Source organism: Microplitis demolitor, chromosome 7, assembly GCF_026212275.2.
Source record: "Microplitis demolitor isolate Queensland-Clemson2020A chromosome 7, iyMicDemo2.1a, whole genome shotgun sequence".
In the NCBI taxonomy this organism is placed as follows: Eukaryota; Metazoa; Arthropoda; class Insecta; order Hymenoptera; family Braconidae; genus Microplitis; species Microplitis demolitor.
In genome coordinates this window covers 16,792,696-16,814,465 of record NC_068551.1, presented here as the reverse complement: position 1 = coordinate 16,814,465, position 21,770 = coordinate 16,792,696, and the positions used below count along the sequence as shown (strand labels likewise).

Here is a 21,770-nt window from a genome sequence, read left to right as displayed (position 1 = left end):
GATGTTGAATAAATGATAGTGAATTCTTAGATGATGCTGGTGGTGTAGCAAGTGTTCCAATCTTGCTATCATCTTTTGGTAGAATTCTATTTAATTTTAAGCCATGTTTTTATTTTTAGATGTTTAAATTTTCGACCAGGGTATTTTTATTTATTTACGGAACATTGGCTAGACTGGTCGGTTCCATTAAGGAACATTTATTTCGAACTTAGTCTAAGTATGTTTTTATTCGGGGCGAAACCGATTATAATAAAATTATCATCTATGAACTAAAGTATGATATTACAGTACGTATTAGGCTAGAGGACTAATCCACATGTAACAAAAACATACTTAGACTAAGTTCGAAATAAATGTTCCTTAATGGAACCGACCAGTCTAGCCAATGTTCCGTAAATAAATAAAAATACCCTGGTCAAAAATTTAAACATCTAAAAATAATAATAATATCATGTATTGTTCAATATATATACAATCAGTTATTATTATTTTCTTAAAATGTTCTTAAAATGAATCCAATAAAATTATAAAATGAAATGAATAATAAAAAATGCCAGCCAATCATTACAATAGTGTGGTTATGCGATGGGTAGCACGTCGTACTTCCCCCCCTGAAAAACAACCGAGGCAATAGTTTTAACTTTTTACTTGAAATTATCCGAGAATTCTTTTGTTTCGGTCGAGATTATTTTTAACACATTTTGAGTGTTGATTTGACAGTAACATATAAAAAGTGTTACTTTCGTATAAAATAACATTTTTGTGTGTTAAAAAATCAATCGATTATGACAGTTGAAACAAAATAAATATTGTATGTTAAATTGACACACAAAAGTGTTGAAAATTCAACACTCAGAATTTTAACATACGCTTTTTTTTACACTTTTATGATTCGTTTTTTACTGTGTAGTTCATAAGCTACAGTTAAACAATTCTTCGGGTTAGTATCAATATTATACAACTTTAAATCTAAAAAAATTCGTGAAAAAATATAAAAATATTATTTACATAAAAGAAAAAAATTTGAACTGTATGCAGCAGATACTGAATAATATAAATAATAGACACGTGTTAACGACGTCTTTCTTTATGACTGTTTTATACTTGCGAATCTATTTTTTGACTTTAAAACTTTTCCTTCATGCGCCGTAAAACTTTTTTTTTACCGCTACCTGATTTATTAGCTGTCGAAATACTCAAATTTTGAACTAATTTCAACATTTTTTGCCACAAAAAACGAATTACAAAGTTGAATAATTAAAAAAAGTTAAAATAACGTAAATCTTGATTTTACGCTCCATCGTTACTTTGAATAAATAAAATATTTTAACAAGAATTAAAAATGTATTTATTTTGTACTCGTTTAATTTTTCCTTCAATTACATGGAACTGTTGGATAGAGAAAAAAAAATATTTACGAACTTTAGAGTTTCATTGAGATTATAAAATTTTTCTTCTTGCGTAAAATAAATTCTTTTATTTATTTTATCGTGATCTATAAAATATAAACTCAAAAAAATATTAAAAATAGATTTGATGAAAATGGATCGTTGAACGAAAGTATCGAAATAATATATGAAGATGGCGTGGTTGAGATATGTCAAGACATAATAACTCATAAAACGTAGAGTGACAGTATAAAGTTAATATCTTTATATCTTGCGGATGTAATGATATCCCATAACACATTTCCAGGCTTCGTAGTATGATATTACACTTGAAAACTTAACTATCATCATCATCAGCCCAGAAAAGTTTGATTTCCCATTATTACACAGTTAGAAATTTTGTGTCAAATTCAGCACAAATTGTGTGTTGCAAACGGTCTACATAAATTTTTGTATTAATTTAACACATTGAGTTTGTGTTGATCTTTAACATAAATTTTATGTTAAATAATTGAATACATAAACTTTGTTATTTTGACAGAAAATTTGTGTAAATTTAACGGACTTTTCGTGTTTAAATTAACATATAAATATAAGCGCATAACCTAACCAACTCAAGTATACTGACCTAACCTTAGTACAACTTATGCCAATTTAGCAAACAATTAGTTCGATTTTCTGTGACTTTCATAAAAAACGGAGCAATAAATTATCCTTCTATAAAATGAGAATAAAAAATCATTGATCCTGATCGTAAAAATATTCAAGTTATCTATAATGATATTTAATTGTAAATCAATTATAATCCAAGTTTTTTTGCAGACAATGCTGCTACAATGCTTTGCTTTGTTATCGTAATGAAGAAACACGCGGGAGTGTTTAGCTAAAGAGCACAACTTTTGTGTTAATTTTCAAAGAACACAAGAAATGTGTTACATTCCAGATTTTCTTATCGCTTAACATAAAAAATCAGTTTGAGTAAAAAGACACAAACGGTTCGTGTTTAAGTATCAGATTTTTGTCAAAAATTAACACAAAAAATTTAACCAAATAATTTTTTAACCCAAAGTTTCTAGCTGCGTAGATCAGTTATAAAAATCATTAAAAAATGATTTTTTAATCTTTTACTCTAAAACGCAGGATTGGGAACTTACCGTACGGATATTTGTGACATTAAACACACTCGTGAGTAACCCTCTGTCATGAACATTACAATCTATTCCAAGTTCCTTACAAAAAGCACCCTCTCGACGTGCAATAGTCCCAACCCCAAACTCGGGTCTTGTATTCGCCAGCTTGTAATCAATGAACAGCAATTTCTCTCAAGTGAATTTCCCCGTTATGGAAGTCCTTGCTGACGTGGTTAGATCTACCGACCAAGATTGGCTTGAATTCTCATCTCTTTTCCTACATCCAGCTTACACGTCGATTTTATCTTCTTCAGTAAACCATACTTAAGTATATATATATATATATATATATATATATATATATATATATATATATATATTTCTAACTTGCTCGCCAGAGAATTATAAGACCGTGTGTTTACAATTGAGTCTACAGTGCAGACTCTCTGGTAAACTGTTAGTATAGTATGTATACGAAATTGAAGTAATGTAAGTTACCATTCAGTGTACGTGTACACAGATAACTCAAGCATATATATGTATATATATATATATATATATATATATATATATATATATATGCGTTTATATATGAGTGCAGTAGTCATGGAAATACTTGGGGAATCTCCAGCACGTTAATTAGTTTGAGACGGTCGAGCGGTTTAAAACTGTTTGCCTTACCCTCAATGTAAAGGAGTGGAGTGTATATTATGTGGGGCGAGAAAGGCAGCATAATAACTCGCACGATTGTTGTTTCAACCGTCACTTCATCTACTACTATAATTCTCTATCTTTTACTAACTTGCTCAAAGTCATCCATTAACTACCTCATTTTATCCAACTACTTTACTCGCAATAAATATACATACATATATGTATAAAGAGTAAATAGTAAAGCCTGATTTGCTATTCACGAGGCAAAGTAGACATGAAGTCAGTTAGCGTTAAGGAGATACGATGTTGTTACCTCGATCTAAAGCAAGCACAGATGCGGAAAACTATCCGACCCACCCACCGATTTTTCCTACCGATGTTCCATTCGAACTTTTTGATTCTCCTTAAACTTTTTTTTTTATCTCAATCTCACAACACACGCTTCTTCACATTCTCTATTTTTCTCGTTACTAGTAAATTTATCTATCTGTATGCACTTTCATCCGCCGTGCTTGAACTTCAAGGAGTATATATGTATACAAAAGACCATGAGGATCACCGTTTCCTTTATCGTAAAAGAGAGTGTCTACTTGTTATTTGAGAGTAGAAGTAAAAAAAGAAAAAATAAGAAGAAAAAGAAAAAGAAGAAAAGAAAAGCGAGTAAACAACATGGTTGTTGCTCTAACTCTCAACAGGCTTCGTGTGAAATGCGTTTGAGGGGATAAAATATATATCTAGAGTAGAATGATGTGGATCAGATCGAGAAAATTCTATGAGACAGAGAACGGAATTTAATCTTCTCGATTTATCGGTTCATTTCTTGAAAGAAGGGCTTAAACTTGACAGATTGATATACTTTATGTCAAGATCAGACGATACAATTCGTTAAACCAATATTGATTGCTATCGAAAACAATACTATTTATTTTTATTTAATATTATTTATAAACCAACTAGAATTTTTCATAAGGATGTGACAAGGTCCTTATCAGGTTAACCTTATTTCAAATAAGGCTCAGATCGGGATATCCTAACGAGGAATTGATATGGGTGTAACGCTAATGACCCATGGGATCCTTATCAGGGCTGCATTATTAGTAACTATTTAAAAAAAATATCAAATTGCGATAAAAAAATAAGAACATTTTAATTCCACCCAGAATGTGGTCTATTGTATTAGGAGCATTACTTAGAAGAAGTAAACATATTTGTTATAGATGAAAATATCCCGATGACTGCATTGAAAAAAAGATTTATTTGAGCCAAAGATATAATATATTTGAGTAGTTTAATTGCGTGAAATAAGTGATTTATTTGTGGTAAAGAAATTATCCAATTGCTACAAATAAATAAGGGCTTCAAATATATGTATAGTATCGTCAAATTTAGGTTATCTGCCACAAATTTAATATCTTTACTACAACTACATTAATTATTTACCACAAATAAATCATACACTTCCGTTAAATTATAAAATTATTTGAATCAACTATCATATTTTGTTGTACCAAATATATTTATTTGTCGCTCAGAAATATTTTTAAAAAAGCCACTAATAAATTGATTTATTTGGGACAAATATTCATTTTTTTCAGTGTACTAGGCTCGAACCTGCATCCTTTCGATTTAGAGTCCTTGATGATATCCACTGCGCTGACTCACATATGTGATTGTGCAAGTGTAAATATTATGTTTACTATGATATCAAAGAGTAACTTATGAAGAAATAGAAAATCCGCTGTGTAATGATTTACGTAATTTTCATATAAATAAAATAAATAAATTATTGTTCTGTACTTTGTTTAATTTTTAGCAAGTAATAAAAATATTTAAAGGAATTGGATAACTTTTTTATTAATGAGGATATCCTCATATGGTCCTTATCAGGAACACATCAAGTTTACCTGATGACAATCAAATTTTTTTGAATAAGGATATCTAAATGTGGTCCTAATCAGGAACTCGTCAGGTTTACCCTGTTAAGGCAAACCTGACAAGGTCCTCATGGTATACTTCAGGTAGATCAGGAAATAATTCTAGTCGGGAAATACAGACATATATATATATATAGTCTCTTTGTATAGAGAAAATAATGGGATACGATGGTGTTATTATTATTATTAATCATGTTGTAAACATAATAATTTTGAACGCTTTAATTATCGCTACTAATTAATAATTGACCGGTACACATAACGCGACGACTAACGAGTTCCACGGCAACTTATTCATCAAACTTTCTGGTGAGTGCCCGAGAGAGATAACAGAAGCGATGAGGGTGGGAAAAAGGGAGTTAACATCTCGCTAAATGATTTTCCAACGTATTTTCAAAGTTAACAACATACAGGTGTGGTAAAACCTTTGATTAAAAGTGACACTGTGTAAATGCATCCAGTTGCTTACTTTAACGTAATTGGCTATGTTCAATAGTCAATTGAAACACGTACCTTATATTACAGCAAGTGTCGTTAAACTTTCTTTTTAGTTCATTTCATTAATTAAACTCACTGGCTATTACAAGTTTTCTCTATTTACGGTTTATGAGTTTTGTTAATCAACTTTTTTTTTTAACTTTGTTAGTGACACTTTCTCAATGAATATACACTGCAGTATATACTTTTTATTATTTATTCTGTATACAGCTATTCATGAAAAAATTTAAGTATTTTTTTTTTTTTAATTTATTTCTTAATCTCTCATTTCTAAAATTGAATTTTGGTTAAAATATAATTGGGCCAAAGGTGGGGTAAAGCGGGCCCCATTTTTTTTAGATGCAAAGCGATGATAGTGACATCATGGGGCAATATGGGTCATCTGTGATTTCTGGCAAAGGTTTTAAATTTTTTAAGCGGCTCATTTTGCCCCATATTCAAAATTTTTTATAATGGCTGAGTCATATCGATATCGAATACTTATTTAAGAACTAAAAAAAAATTACAAGCAGTGAAAAAATTCTTACTATTGGCATTCCCCTTCCCTAGCTTTGTATCAACTCGAGTTTCTTAATACAATTTTATTTTTGATGATTCATGAATAAGTATTAATCAGAATAAACTAGAATTTTTCAAGTACATAATGGACTTAACAATACTACATCCGCCTAGATAAAGAATGATAACAATTTTTTAAAATTATTTCAATTAATTACAAAGCATTTAAAACGTCACATGATGCGATTAAGATATCGATAAAAACATTATCTTTGTTAAGTGGGTTCTTAGCAATCGGGTTTTTTCGATTCGAATCCAGTTTAGTCTAGATCGGCTAATTAAATAATTATACATTGTAAAACAATAACTAATTTATTATCTATTAGTTTCATATTAAATTACCAGTTGTTTGTTTCATGTCATTGACATTAGAAAATAATACATTTAAAGCAAAATGGAGTGATTGACCCAGTGAATGAACGCTTAATTAGCGAATTATCACATATTTTTTATCTTTTTAATTAAATTGAGGATATGAAAAAATTACAATTAAAATTCTTCGAGTTATCAGAAAAATAGTAATCAAGTATTTTTAATGGGTTCATAATAAATCCACTTATAAAATTATCAGATGTTCGTTTCTCAATTTTTTTTTAAATATTTGAATAATGCAACAAATTTTTCCAAACCACAAATTCCCACACATATAACATGGATTCTTTTCTAAGGACTCTATACTGTTTCTAAAAAAAAATCATGTTATAAGTATGGAAATCCAAAAGAAAAGTAACGAAATATAAGTAACCATGTATGGAAATCCACCCAAAAACGTCATGGAAATCCATATAAAAATTTATGCAGTATTTTCATATGGATTTTTTTTAATAGAATTTATTAAAAAAAAAAAACTTATTTAGTCTGGGGAGGGGAAGGTGTACTTAAGGTAATACTAAGTCTTTGGGGACTCAAATATGTTAAATTTTTTTTTTTAATGGTATTCAAATTAAATAAGAAAAATTTTCAGCTATCGTTAAAAAAAAATTTTCGTTTCTTGCGGGCAAAATGGGGTACCCATAAAAAAGTAAAAAAGAAAATTTTTGGATAACAAATAAATTTGATTAAATTAAATTTTCTTATCAGTAATTTACATAAAGAAAATTTATATTTCACATGATTATTGAATGCAATGGAAAAAAAATTTTTAGTAGTTTTTATCATAACACAAGTCATTAATATTTCTCGATTGACACTTTCGATTTTAAAAGAAGTTCACCTACTGTCAATTTTTAATTTTTAATTTTCTAATCTATGCTTATTATTAGCTTCACAGTAAAAGATCTAAGATAGTTTTAATTCCACAGAAGATATTTTTCCAAAAACAATTATATATATTGTTTAAAACAATAGATTTAAAATCAATTAAATTTAAAAATTTTGTAGATTGTAAATATTTACAAATTTATCATTGAAAGAGGTCGTAAGTAATTTGACCCTGAGAGTTCTTTTATTTAATTGTAAATTGATAAGAAAACAAATCCAATAGATTTCATACTATTTTTTTACAAGAATAAAATTCCGAAAACGTCGAAAAATAATTCAAAATATGCTCACTTACATTTGCAAAAATGATTTTGGAATATTTACAAAACATTAAAAAAAATTTTTTTTCTAACATTTACAAGTACCCCGTATTGCTCCTCTCTCCCCTGCATCTGACACGAGTGTAATTGATAAAATTCATTAATATAATTTATTAATAAATCATCAATTGAAAAAAATTGCATCTATTATATCCGCAATGATCGGTAAATAAAGTTTCGTAACGGGTTATCTCGACCGAGAAATGAAATGGATCGAACGAAATAAATTGTGGTGAGCCTGGAAAACTGCCTGGGGCAAACATCTTTCTATTTCTTCAGATTTTCCTTTCCTTGCCTTCTTTCTCTTTTTTTTTTCTTCATCTTCTTATTCAACTTTATAACCCTTTCATATTTCTCCTACGCATATTTAATTTTTTTATCTGCTAATTTTTTTTTTTTTATATATATTCTAAAGTACTCACAACTTGCATAATATACGCAAACATAAACTCTAGTGTTTTACAGATAGAGAAGCTGGAAGCGTAAAACTTACTTGCTCACTCATCCGCATTGCAGCTAAATAAAACAATATTAAACCGCACTCTACTATGAAAGTACGTAGAAGTAAAGTTAAATGAGTATCCGGAAATAACTATATCTTTTGCTTAAACATAAAAATTTCTTCGAAAATTTAAAAGCAAATACTTGGATTCTTTTTTATAACTCCAAGCCAAATACTCAAACAAATTCTCTGGATATTTATATTATCCATATTTATACGAACCAGCAAAATATATATCAACACTTATATAGGAAAGATTGGGGTAAAATTTTAAATAAAAAATAATTTTTTAAATAAAATTTTTTTTTCCAAAAATGCTATCAATCCATTAAAAGATGGGACAAGTTGCTTAGCCGAGGCAGTGAGCGGCTAATTTTAAATTTTCAGTACAAAAAATTTTTATTTCTTATTGAGTTCTAGAAAAAGTTGAGTCTGAGGTAAAATGAGTCAATAATAAATAAAATTTTTTTTTTTCATAAACTTATATTTTAAGAAATAGTAAAAAAGATGGCGGGTAATTTAAAAAAAGTCACTAATTCAATTATTATATTTTTTTAAAGTACTTTATTATTAGACATCGGTAATGAGTTTAATATCGATAATTATCGAAATAAGCTTCAATTTCTAATAGAAATTTTCTATATAGACTAAGTACAATAAATTCAAGTAAAAAAAATAATTTCGTTTTGTTAATAGCCCATTTTACCTTAAATTCGAGTTTTTCACCTTCTCACTAGAATGAAAGACATTTTCAGAAAAAAAAAATTTACTAAAAATTTATAATTGGCTTCATTGCCCAAAGTGGTCAACTTGCCTCAAGTGTTTCTATACTATAAAAAATCACCAGGATAAGTCTGAGCGGTGTAGATGTTAAAATCGGCGGTGTTAAATTTCTACACCGAAAGCGGTGTGAAATTAACGCCGCCGCCGGTGTAAATATTTTACTTTGTAAATATTTTTACTTGCTCGATCACTATACTTGTTACTAAATGATATTTTTTTGTTAATTTTCATAAAGAAATGACAATTTTTGTATTTTATAATATTTAAAGTTAAAACTCCAAGCGGATGCAGTTTACACCAGTATTACTCCCCTTTTACACCGGTTTAACACCAGTATTTTAACACTTCCTAATTACGCCTCCACCACTGGGTAATTTCATTTTAACACCAAACGGGGTTAAAATGAGTTCATTTTTAACTCCAGTCTTTTTACGGTGTACAAATCGTAAGGTATCCGCGGGTAATAAGGCCTGTCGCGTAATAAGGCCTAAGTGACAGAAATAATATTTTAAATAACCGCCTTCGCTAAAGGCTACTCTGGAAGAAGGGTCTTGCATAGAGATGTTACGACAAATTTATAGAGCCCCGACACCACGTTCCCTGTCTTCTATATTTCATCATCCGTCATATGCTATCGTAGCACAGAAGAAATTATAAAAAACAATCTAGTCTTCTGACTCTTAAAAAGTATTGTTGCTAAATTTAAGTGATGATTCATCTCTAATACCAATTTTATTAAGTATAGTTAAACTATTCCAGTTTGTTTAACCCATGGGCCTTATTACCCTGTCGTAGTAAAATAAGGCCTATTCGTATGGTTTTTGTAAAAGTATAATTTTTTGTTTGTTTATGGTAAAAATTACCATTACTTCATTACATTTTATGGCTAATGTATTAAAATAAAGATTAATGATACATTTCGATAATTAAATGCAATATTTTCGATTCTATTCAAAATCGCCCTTAACTAGGCCTTATTACCCCGCCGGTACCTTATCTGATCATTTTTAAACAAAAGAAATTTTCTTTTTCCCAAAAGTTGTATTTCATTGTGCCTCCGTTTCCTCTATACATTGACACTTTCATACTTATAGACACAGATATACGTAGATGTATAGATTGGTTGAGAATTTACAATCTGAACAGAAACTACTGAAAGGGAACCGAGACAAACAGAATATCCAATGTCATGATCTTGGTCTGAAGTTGTATTCAACCATTCAAATATTTGTCTATGGTAAATTCCTCAATAGTGATTTTATCAAAGGAAAAGTAGTATTCCACAATCTGTTGGATTTATAAATTTTATATTCCAACTGTATCAAAAAAAAAATAAAATTTTAAATTTATTTTAGTCAGTCGTATTGAGTTGAATCCTTTTTTAAATTCAATATGTAAATTGTAAATTTTTATTTTTTATTCGAAAGTACTTAAAAATGCGTTACGAGAATACACAAGTTCAGTTTTAAAGTTTTGTTTTTAAACAGCACTAGCCAAGAGAATAGTTGGTTTATAAAGCTCAGAAGCTCAAGAAACTTCTTACAAAGCTTTCTAACATAAGTTATATTGGAGATGGTGCTGTTAGTTTTCTCTGTTACACGCAAACGTAAATGGTATATTTTTCCAAGTAGAGGTGCATCAACAATTCAGGAAGGGTCCGCGCTTTTATGGAGCTTCCGGCCATTTCATCACTACACGCTACTCGAGGCTTTTTAATTTTTTTTTGTTTCGTTAATTATTTAAATCACCTTGTGATAAGTATGATGCTGATGAGATTAAAAATAAAATAAAATAAAATAAAACGTTTATAGTGAGTAAAAACCCAGGTTATTTGATAATTTACTAAATGATTATATTAAAGCTGATTTTATTACTCGTTTGTATTTTTTAACAATAGACAACGAAATTCATTAAAATAATAATTCATTTATAATTATTTTTATTTTGTTGGTTATTTACCAGAGGAACTGAGAAATTGCAATGCAAAATAGGGATGGGGGTTTGTTGTTCCTGTTTACGTTGTCTCGCTAAACCCTTGCTTCAAGCATTAACCCGATCCCAGTGAAGCCGCATATCGGAACCAAAGCCCCGTAAGCGTCGTTACGCTGCGTTACACCCTCTCGCTTCTCATTGCTCCCATTCCCTTATTCACTGTACCTATCGTGTACATATACATTTAGATATATATATATATAGGGTTTTCCTATTCACGTACACCTGGCTATACTACTAGCCGATATGCTGGTGCCACTGTTAGTTTGAGCTTTACGTATTGCAAAGGATTACCACATTGCTTGGCCGAGATGTGACGTTGCGATTTCTCATTCACTAATGTTCAATATTTACGGAGATCATTTAGATTACTTTTGTGTACATTGTTATCGTTAATTTTTTTAAAGCAACCATGTAAAAAAAATTCGGTCTAAAAAGATTCTAAAAATATTCGATGTGGGGGAAGAGGGGGTAAGCAAAACGGGGTACCCCCAAAATTTTATGAAAAAAAAATTTTATTTTTTAAATGTTTTTTAAATATTCCATGATCACTTTTGTAAATATGATAGAGCATTATTTTGAATATTTTTTGCTAAACTTTTTCAAAAATTGAGTGTTAGTCAAAAACTGTTAATGGCTTTTGTTTTACCACAAAAACCAATAATAATTTTCTTTTTCGTTGCATCCAATAATTGTGTAAAATGCAATTTTTCGTTTTGTAAATTACTTATGAAAAAATTTAATTTCATCAAATTTATTTAATATCCAAAAAAAATTTTTTTTTTTCACCTCTTTTAGGGGGTACCCTATTTTCCCGTAAAAATGAAAATTTTTTTGGTTTCAGGGCACTTGAAAAACTTTTAACTTTCCGCTAAGAAAATTGAGAATTTTCAAAAATTCGGGAAGTTATTGGTTTCGGATTAGAACTTCAAGTTGATTTTTTTTTCAATAAACTTTTTTAGAGTTTTTTTCGAGCGATTTTTTCTCTTACGGGGAAAGTTAATGTGACATTTTGAGATTTTTATAATTATATTAAATTATAGTGAATGTTTTTATGGGATTTATAAATAAAATAATATTAATTATCTATTGGGTGAAAATTCAGTGACGTATTAAAAACTTAATTAACTCTTAAATCTCTCTCATGAATCACACGTGTCCTCCATAAATCCATTACTGTATAGTGCTAATAATTAATGGCCTCTGATACTAATAAAAAAATAAGATCTCACTTTCGATCATTGAACACATTATTTACAGATATAATGTTTGAAAAAGATTTTAGATAATTAAAAATTTTTTTTACGATAAATTATTTCAATATGTTTCCGACAAAAAATGAGGAACAAAATAAATTGTAGCAGGATTTTATTTGAAGTATTCAGTTTTTTAAATTTAATATTTAGGACAATTTCAAATATTTATCGCTAATTATAATTTTTAATTACGGAAGTATTCTTTTATTTCACATACAAGAAGTTTTTTTTTCTTTTTTTATTAGATATATTTATTTATGATTTAAGAAAAAATGGGGTAAGTTGACTACTAGAGAAATGTTGTCAGAATTTTGAGTAAAAAAACTTTTTTTTCAAGTGTTTATTCTGTGATTTATTTTCTTGAATTAGGGAGAGTTAAAACAAAACTACGAGGCGAAATAGACCACTATAAAAAAATTTTTTTGAATTTTTGATTGTCTAAATTTTGAATTTGCCGTATCGTTTGGTGATCAACGCCCATCTTACTTTGAGCTCCGTAAATAAAAGTTTTTATATTAAAAAAAAAAATTCTGTGAAATAGTGTTTCACTTTGCCCCGGGTTTCTTTACGGCAAAATTAATATCTAAATTTTTGATCAATTGAAAAGAAATTAAAATAAATTATACTCTTTGTTGACAATGTATAAATTATATAAAATATTTTCCCATCGAGAATGGTATAAAATAGTGAGAAAAAAAGTGAGAATTTTCTTTCGCTGTGAAAGTCACTTGGGAAAGCGTTGGCGCCACGCGTTTAAGCTCGGTCCACAACTCCCGCACACCAACCGGATTAAAGTATCGCCACTGGTCTTTGAATAATTCAAGATCTTGTGCCGCAATGCCCGTTTGGCCTCACTCCTATTTGACTTGCAACCCCTGTAAATACCGTTACTGAGTTCTATCCTTTATCGCTACTTTCGGGAAAACTTTAGTTTTATTATCACATCTTTTTTTTTTAAACTTGAAAAAGCTTATTTTATGCCAGAAAAAAATTCAGTAAAATTTTTGTTTACTATTTATAATAAATTAATGTAAAATAGTTTTTAGTTTTTGGAATTAGTATTTATATATATATTTTTTTTATTACAGGTTCTGCTTTAATGAGAATCGTAGAGGTCTATAAAGAAATACAAGACCAAGAAATGAACATCGTAAGTAAATTTAATTGTTATAAATATTTAGGGGGTCCATTTTTCCCGTTTTTCTTCCCTCTGACTATTTTTCGATTTATGTAACGCGGTTTCTTTTAAGGTTAGCTTAACAAAGTTTTTTTTCTATCCAACTTGACGTTAAATTATTTATGATTTTAAATAAACATAATTAAATTTGAAGAGTGAGTTTTATTGAATAAGACACCAGTAGTGGAAATTGGATAGCGTTCTAGGCTTCATCACTCTTATTCGTTTTACTATAAAAGAAAAATAGTCGTTTTTTTACTCAAAGACATCAAGCATTTAAATTATTTAAATAAACTCAGGCAAGGCAATTAAAAGCTCTGATTTATGCACCCTGTTAGAAGCCTCTGCAAGTGGTAAGACGAAGAAGAAGAAGACAAAGTAGTTGTAGAAATATAGTTAGAGGAAATAGTCTTATTCTTGCGTGAAAACTGACTCTCAACGATGTCGTACTACAGTAAGACAAGTAAGTTAGGTGGGAAAATTTTGAGACCAATGTCGTTGCTACTAGAATATTAATTAGAAACTTTAAATAATTTTCGCGTACGTTTATTTCTATTTTTTTTTTTTTTTTTTTTCAACATGAATATGTATTTTAAACTTATAAAAATAAATTCACGTTAGCAGAATTTATTTTGAGGTAAATTAGTCATAAATAATTAATATTTAATTTTTACTAATTAGCGGAGACCGGGGAAAATGAGACACCACATTTTTTATAAATGCCTGAGTGATTTTAACTTATAACTAAGACCTAAGACTCTAATCCTCAACGAATGAAAAGTTATATTTCAGACTTTGAGAAATTTTAGATAGAAAAGGAAGAGGAGAGAATATGTCGAATGAGACTTTTGAAGTTTAAGTGTGGATAAAATTATTCCTGTATTTTTTGAGTATTTTGAGGTTCTACCCATACAAAGAAAAAGAATCGGCTCATTACTGGCTCGTGAATGGTTGCCAATTTTCAAGCATCGGCCGAAGATCAGCTAAATATCGGATGATAACAGTATGCCAAGCATGGCAGTCGCAAGCATTGGCCAATCGTGACAATCAATCAACGGTTAAAGCTTGGTATCAAGAGCACTCGATCAAACCGTTGGCCAACGAACGGCGGTTAATTGTGCGCCGTTTTTATAAGCAAAAAGACGGCCTGTGAATGATTCACCATGCACGGGCCAGTATAGTTAGCCATTTATTGGCCAATCGGCATCGGCCGATCTATGGGGAAATTTCAAAGCTTGATGACTTTGTATGGGTAATCCAGATTATGTTATTCCAGTTTAGTTCTGAAAGTCGTAAAATTGGTCTAACAACTACTCTGAGGACTAAACTAGGATAACTTTCCCTACTGCTGTCAATCTTAAAATTCTGAATTGATCCTCAAAAATCTCATTGAGAACTTTGAGACTTAAATCTGAATTTGTTCTTTAACTCGGGTAAAAAATAATTTTTTTTTTTGGCTCAAAAGTGGCATCTCATTTTGGCCCAATCTCCCCTATGTATTAAATCAGAGTGATATAATCGCGATAGATATATTATATGTAATGTATCATATATATTATCTATAATTTATATTATCCAAGTACTTTTAATATAAATTTAAAGGGAATTAAAATGTCAAGTTAATATATAAGTATTATCTTGAAAGCAATTATTTGAGTCTTATAATGCAGTTTATTTTCTTAATGAATTTTCTTTCTTCTTACGTAATACTTTCATGAGAGTTATTTATAAAGTATAAGTATAAACAACAGACAGCAGCTACAGCAGCAACAACAAAAACATCTTTATTGCCAGCATTTTACCTCCAATTATAACGTCAAGTTTACACTCGAGAAAGCTATGTATTATTTTCTGTATCTCAATCGTTTTGCAATAGCACTGCTTAAGAATGTCTAGCCATTATTTTCCCTTTTTCTGTACTGCACTTTTGCCCGGACAATGAACATAAAAATGTGGCTCTTACTGTGTACTTAGAGAACAAAATGGGACGATAAATATTCCTGGATAAGGAGTCTTGCTACGAGAACGAAAAAATAGTTGAAATATTTTAACGGAAAAAATAGCACATGTGTATAGAATAATGTATTTTTTTCTCGTTTAAATTACGGTTATAAATTTATGACAATAGTGAACTTATACTCAAATTAGTCACAATTATACGAGCATAATTTTTAATTTTTTTGTTACATTTTTTTGTCAAAACAAGCCAATTTCAAACTAATGCGATTTAGCGGGTAGAAACTGATCACTTTCTTCCCTAGGGAAAAAAACTCATGTTTCTGCCCGCTTAATTAGTTTCTGACTTGCTTTCATCCCTGTCAGAATCTCATTTATTTATTGCAAAGCTCCAAATATTTAAGTCATTCTAATATCCACCAAAAGTAGCAATTGTGTGGGAAAATAAAAAAATAACATAAATTCCAATACAAAAATTAGTATATTACACACCTAGAGCAGTAAAGTAAGAAATGTCTCAGATCACATGTAATTGTCATCAATAAACATATGATCTGAGGTTTTTGTATTTACTGCCCAAGATGTGTACTCTCTAAACATGAATAAGTGAAATAAGTGAATATGCACTAATTCGGAGTGCCAACCGAACCATTTTTTGAAATTAGTGATTCGGTTTGCACTTGAAATTTCTGAATATTCACTCACTTTCACTTATTCATGCTGAGAGAGTATACTATCTTTCTCCTCGACAGAGGCGAAAAGCGACAACTTCGTTTCGCACTCGGAGGGAAGAAATAGTAAATTACACACCTAGGGAGGAAAGTAGGACATTCCGACTTGTGTATGTAATTGCCTACTTGAGCTAAAAGCGAGGGTGGCAAACACGCGGATTGAAATGTCTTACTTCCGCCGTAGAGTATACGATTTTTCACCAGATCTGCACCTGAAAGTTAAAATTTTTGCCTCTGTCCAAGGGAAGAATGGCGCATGCGCTAATTCTATCATTTGTTTTCTCATAAGAGGAAAGAATGACTTTCTTCCCTCTAAACAAGAGAATTTAAACTTTCGGTGCAGATATGGTCAAAAAATTATTAAATTAATAATTAGTATATTACACACCTAGGGCGGTAAAGTAAGAAATATCTCAGATCACAAATAAACATGTGATCTGAGGCTTTCTTATTTACTTTCCGAGGTGTGTATGCTATTTTTCTCCTCGACGGAGGCGGAAAGCGGCAACTTCGTTTTGCACAGCAGGACGAGAGTTGACGGTTTCCGCCCGGAGGCGAGAAAAGCCATTGATTTTCTTGTTAAATTATTCGAATTTCCATACTTAAAATACAGTATTCTTTGTTTTCCACGCTATCGATCAGAAATTATCCTGTTTTGACTGACTCCAGACATTGAAACTCAGTATCAATGCAGGTGATATGAAAAATATAGCATGCCACGGGACAAGGTACGATTTCGGACTTCGGGTGATGTCAGCCCTCGTCTTTGGCTCGGACAGTCGATTTGACCCTTGTCTGAAATCGTCTTGCTTCATCCCTTGTCACGCAATATACTATAATTCAACACTTTCAAGCGGTGTTATAAAATAGAATTTTTTTTTTAATATGATTTTATTAATACTTTTTTCTTCATACATTTTCATATTCATTCAGGGGCTTACTTTAATCTAGACACTAAAACCAAGAACTTTTCGTTAAAAGTATGTGTAGAAGAGATTATATATGAGATAATAATAGCATAGTAGGGATGAGGTGTGAGGTGAGGCAAGAAGAAACAAAGTGAAAAGCATCTCAACATCTCTCGCGTTGATACTTGGAGTATGAACAAGTAGAGATGGAATGGGATGGCATAAGAGTGGAATTGGAATGTTGAGATATGGTTCCCATAGATGCTTCAGATAAGAAATGCTTGTCGATTTCAAGTTATTGAGAATACTATACATCAAGTTTGTGATAGCTTTTGTAAACTACTACTGACTTTATTCCCATTTTCTTTACTCTATATATATATTTATATATTTTTATACTTATTACTTATGGTGCAGGCTGTAATTTATTTTATGGCATATAAAAAAAAAAATAAATAAATAAAATAAAAGTAGAAATATAAGATAAGATATAGTTATATTTTTTTGTGTTTGATGGTACCAAGTAAGCAGTACGTGACAGTGAAATCGGTGAAACTGAGTAGAAAGCTTTTACGAAAAAATAAATCTTTCAAAATTTGTTTTAGCGTTTTTATGTTTGATTTCAATGACACCTTCTTCTATTGTCACGTTTATACTTGTGTCAGATTTATTGGAAAATTTTTTTCATTTCTGCTTTTGTTTCGTATTGAAATAATAAAAAAATAACTTGTCTGACAGAATTTATTTTATCTACTTTGTCTGTAAATGAAAAAAGTAAAATTTATTTAGTTAATGTATGTAAGTAATTTTATTTAATATGATAATAGAAATATAAGTTTTTTTTTTTAAAGTTTAAGTGTAGTATATAAGCCCTACGCAAATGTGAAGCCAAGTGTATTTTATCGTGTATAAGTCTTTGTGAACTGTCCCCTCAGGTAAGATGAGGATGGGGATGGGGATGAGGAAGTAGTCGAGACGTTGATCGGATTAAAAGTTGCCTTCGGCTCGGCGAGGTTTCAAACTTTAATACGTAACAACTGAGTAGAATGTTGCAATGAGATCGTGCTAGTAAGAATTACTACTATAAAGATGCATATCTTTTATAATATAATAGAAATGATTTTTATAAATTTAAACGAAAATCTAATGAAATTTCATCCATAAATTTTATTTCATTTCATGCATTTTTTTTTTATTAATAAAATAAAAGTTTAAAGTTCGGCGCGATTCAAATACTTTTTGTATTTTTTTTAGTATAGTTTAAAAAATTTTTTTAAGCAATCAAAAATTTAATTGGAATTTTTTCATTTTTATTAGATGAACATTGAAACAATATTCGTAATTGAGGCAAAAGTACACGGAGAGAAATTTATGGTAACCGTTCTTAGTACGCTTATGAAATATCATTCCATACCGATATGGTAATGATTACTTGGAATTATGGGATAAAGGCCGATACTTTCTGCGAAAAGTTCCCATAAGTATAAGAACAATTACCATCATTATGCACACTAAAAAAAATGGTAACTATTACCACCTTGCAATAGGGAATGATTACCATCTGTTTGTGATAATTATCATCATGCTTTTATGTTAACTATTTGTTTCTCGTATATCAATAGTAATTATTACCGATAGTATGAGTTACCATCTAGATAGTAATATTTCTTATATCTAAAAAATTTTTATTCTGCCTTCTAAGATAGTAATGATTATCATCACGGATAAGAATGGTTACCATCTCCGATAGGAAAGAACATAAAAAAATGAGAATTATTAAAATGTAAGGATATGAGAATAGTTATTTGGTTAAGATGGTAAGTATTACCATTTATTTTTCAGCGTGTGGTAACAGCTCCCATATTGCATGTGAAAGAATCATGGTAATGATTACCATACTCATAGGAATAGTTAATAAGCAAATAGAAACCAATCCTATAACCATATTGTAACGGTTCCTAAGTACATATGGGAATAAGCCCTATATATTATGGTAACTATTCCTATAATGTTATGGTAATTGTTCCCATTATACTATGGTAAACGTTACTGTATACTATGGTAATCATTCCCATAATGTATGGAAATTCTTACCATATGATTATAGTAATGATTACCATGATATATATGGATACCGTTCCTATAATCGACAATTTAAAAAAATCGATTATCTATGTTATGGGAACCATTCCCATAATATATGGCAATTGGTACCATAAATTTCTCTCCGTGTATTTATTAGTTTTAAGTGTTTTAATTACTCTATTTTTTTGAAAATTTTTAATGCAAAAGATAAGGGATAGAGAAAAGTGAATTTACTGAAATTTTTCACGAATAAAAATTGAAAGAAAAAAAATTGGCCGTTGAAAAATGTTATAAAAAGTTTTTCAAGAGACTAAACGGTATCATAATACACGGAAAAAAAATTATAGAAATGGTTCCTATAATTTTGTGAAATTTCATCCTATACCAGTATAGGAATGACGACCATAAATTATCGGAGCAGTTCCTATAATTATAGGAATGTTACCCATAATTATAGAAATAGCTCCTATAATTATGGGAATGATACCCATACCATTATGAGAATGGTTCCTATAATTATAGGAATGGTTCCTATAAATTATAGAGACCATTCCTATAATAATATGGGTACAATTCCCATAATACATAGAAATACTTCCTATAATTTTCTTTTCGTGTAGAGGCATTTGAGCCACAAATTTTCGGCAAAAAAAATTTCCAATCAGTGATCAGCTATCAAAAATTATATTATTTATTTATTTCTCAGACAAAGACCCGACAACTGTATACATATGTATTATTTAGATCTAATATTAAATAGCAATATGAAAATATACTTGTAGGTATACGTGTAGGTTTAGACTAAGTTTACATTACATTGCGTAAACTCAGTGATACTATCAAAATCTTGAGTTACTACACTACTTTAATTAGGGTTTATTGTTCTCTAAGAAATGTTAGAACAGACGCGAAGGCATTGGTCGATTATAGCAACTAAATAGAAATTCTCTTGAAATAATTTACCAATACTGATTTTTAATGCTGAAAATACTTAATTTTTTGTTTTTTACCAAAAATTTTTTTACTCACCATTAAAATATAATCAAGGAAAAAATAGCAAAAGAAAAATGTAAAACATTTCTATTTGAACTCAAATAAAGTACTCGGTTTTAGTAAAAAAATTTTTAGACAGATTTTTCATACAATAATTACTCATTGAACTCTTATATCCAATTTAATTGACCAAAAGCTTTGTGCAATGATGTGGATACCTAGTTACTAGCTATTCATTTTCCCCCATGTTTCCAATTATCACTTTATGATTGTTAAGTAGTATTAACATCGATTATTTATTTAATGTTTAAAAAAAAAAAGAAAGTAGTAAGAAAAGTCTCTACCAGCAATTTTTTTTCAGGAAGCTTATTTACCCATCTCTTCCCCTATTTAAATTCACAAGTTACTAGAATAATTTTTAATTAATAAACTTTATTTACCTAGAAAAAATATTTACTCGCTTTATTATTATTTTTTTTTCAACTGCCGAATACTGAATAGAAAAAAATTTTAAAAACCGATCTCAATATTTTCTTATAAAAAAATATTTTCCGATCATTTAAGTCATAAAAAAACGCTATTCGATTCACAAGTAGAATATACTCACAATAAAATGTAAGTGATTGAACAAGAAGTTAAAAAAAAAAAAAAAAAAAAAAAAAAGTAGAAAAGCTTAGATCCGAAATAAAAGAACGTCGTTTTCATCTGTTTGAATTTACACAGCGAGAGATGTTTGTACGGCCATTTTACCTTATCCACCTTGTGCTTGCACACAGTCCCTAGAGACATTTCGCGCTGCGAAAGGTTCATGACTCTACAAGATTTTTAGCGCTTTATTCAGTGCAATGAGCGTATATTCTATTCATTTAAATTTCTTTCTTACTTTTTTTACAACAATTTCATTTTATTTTATCCCAACTTAAATTTTTTTTTTTTTTTTTTTTTTTTTTTTTTTTTTACAAAGGATGAGTTGAACTAACTAACCTCGAGCAAGAAAAAACGTTCATTCAACCAATTTTAAACATTTTCCAGTCTCTTGCTAGTATGAAAAAATAACAAAGTTTTGTACCGATGGGAGACATGTATTTTTAAATCCAAGGAGGTGCGAGAACTTTTTTCTGATAGAGTCGAGGGTAAAAATTCCCCTAACGTTGTGCTTCAATAGAGCGAAAGTCAGAGTTTGAATTTTTTATTCTTTATTTTATTTTTTCTGTTGATACTCACTTGCCGGTGCGTTCTTCAGAATTACTGTCGCCAAATAAATAAATGAAATAATTTATATTTTTTTTGTAATTGAAAAATTTTGAATATTTTTTGTTTTTACAGTATTAGTTCAATTTATGTTCGCATTTGTAGACATTAATTGTTCCCAATCATACTAAAACGAATTATGTTTTTTTTATATTTATTTTTCGATAAAAAATTTTTTCTGCTAGTAATCAATGTTTATTAAAGCGAAAAAAGAATGACCAATGGACACTCATTCAGGTATAAAAAATTCAAACAAGCTGAACAAATGCCAATGAGATTTTTACGTATTGCTCTCGTTGCTGCGTGTATATATAAAAGATATATAAATTCTCCAATATGAAAAAAAAAAAAAAAAAAAAAAAAAAATTCTATATGTAGTTTAATTTTTTTTATA

The 21,770-nt window shown here is 29.5% G+C and overlaps 1 protein-coding gene across 3 annotated transcripts in view; it reads left to right on the top strand.

The window, feature by feature from the left end:
• Positions 1–21,770, top strand: part of LOC103569403 (myb-like protein I) — a 153,722-nt gene that overhangs the window by 113,826 nt on the left and 18,126 nt on the right. For all 3 annotated transcript variants that reach the window (XM_053740525.1, XM_014439947.2, XM_014439946.2), the window contains exon 5: positions 13,364–13,425. In XM_053740525.1, coding sequence (XP_053596500.1) covers positions 13,364–13,425 — 62 coding nt within the window. The remainder of the gene's footprint in view (positions 1–13,363; positions 13,426–21,770) is intronic.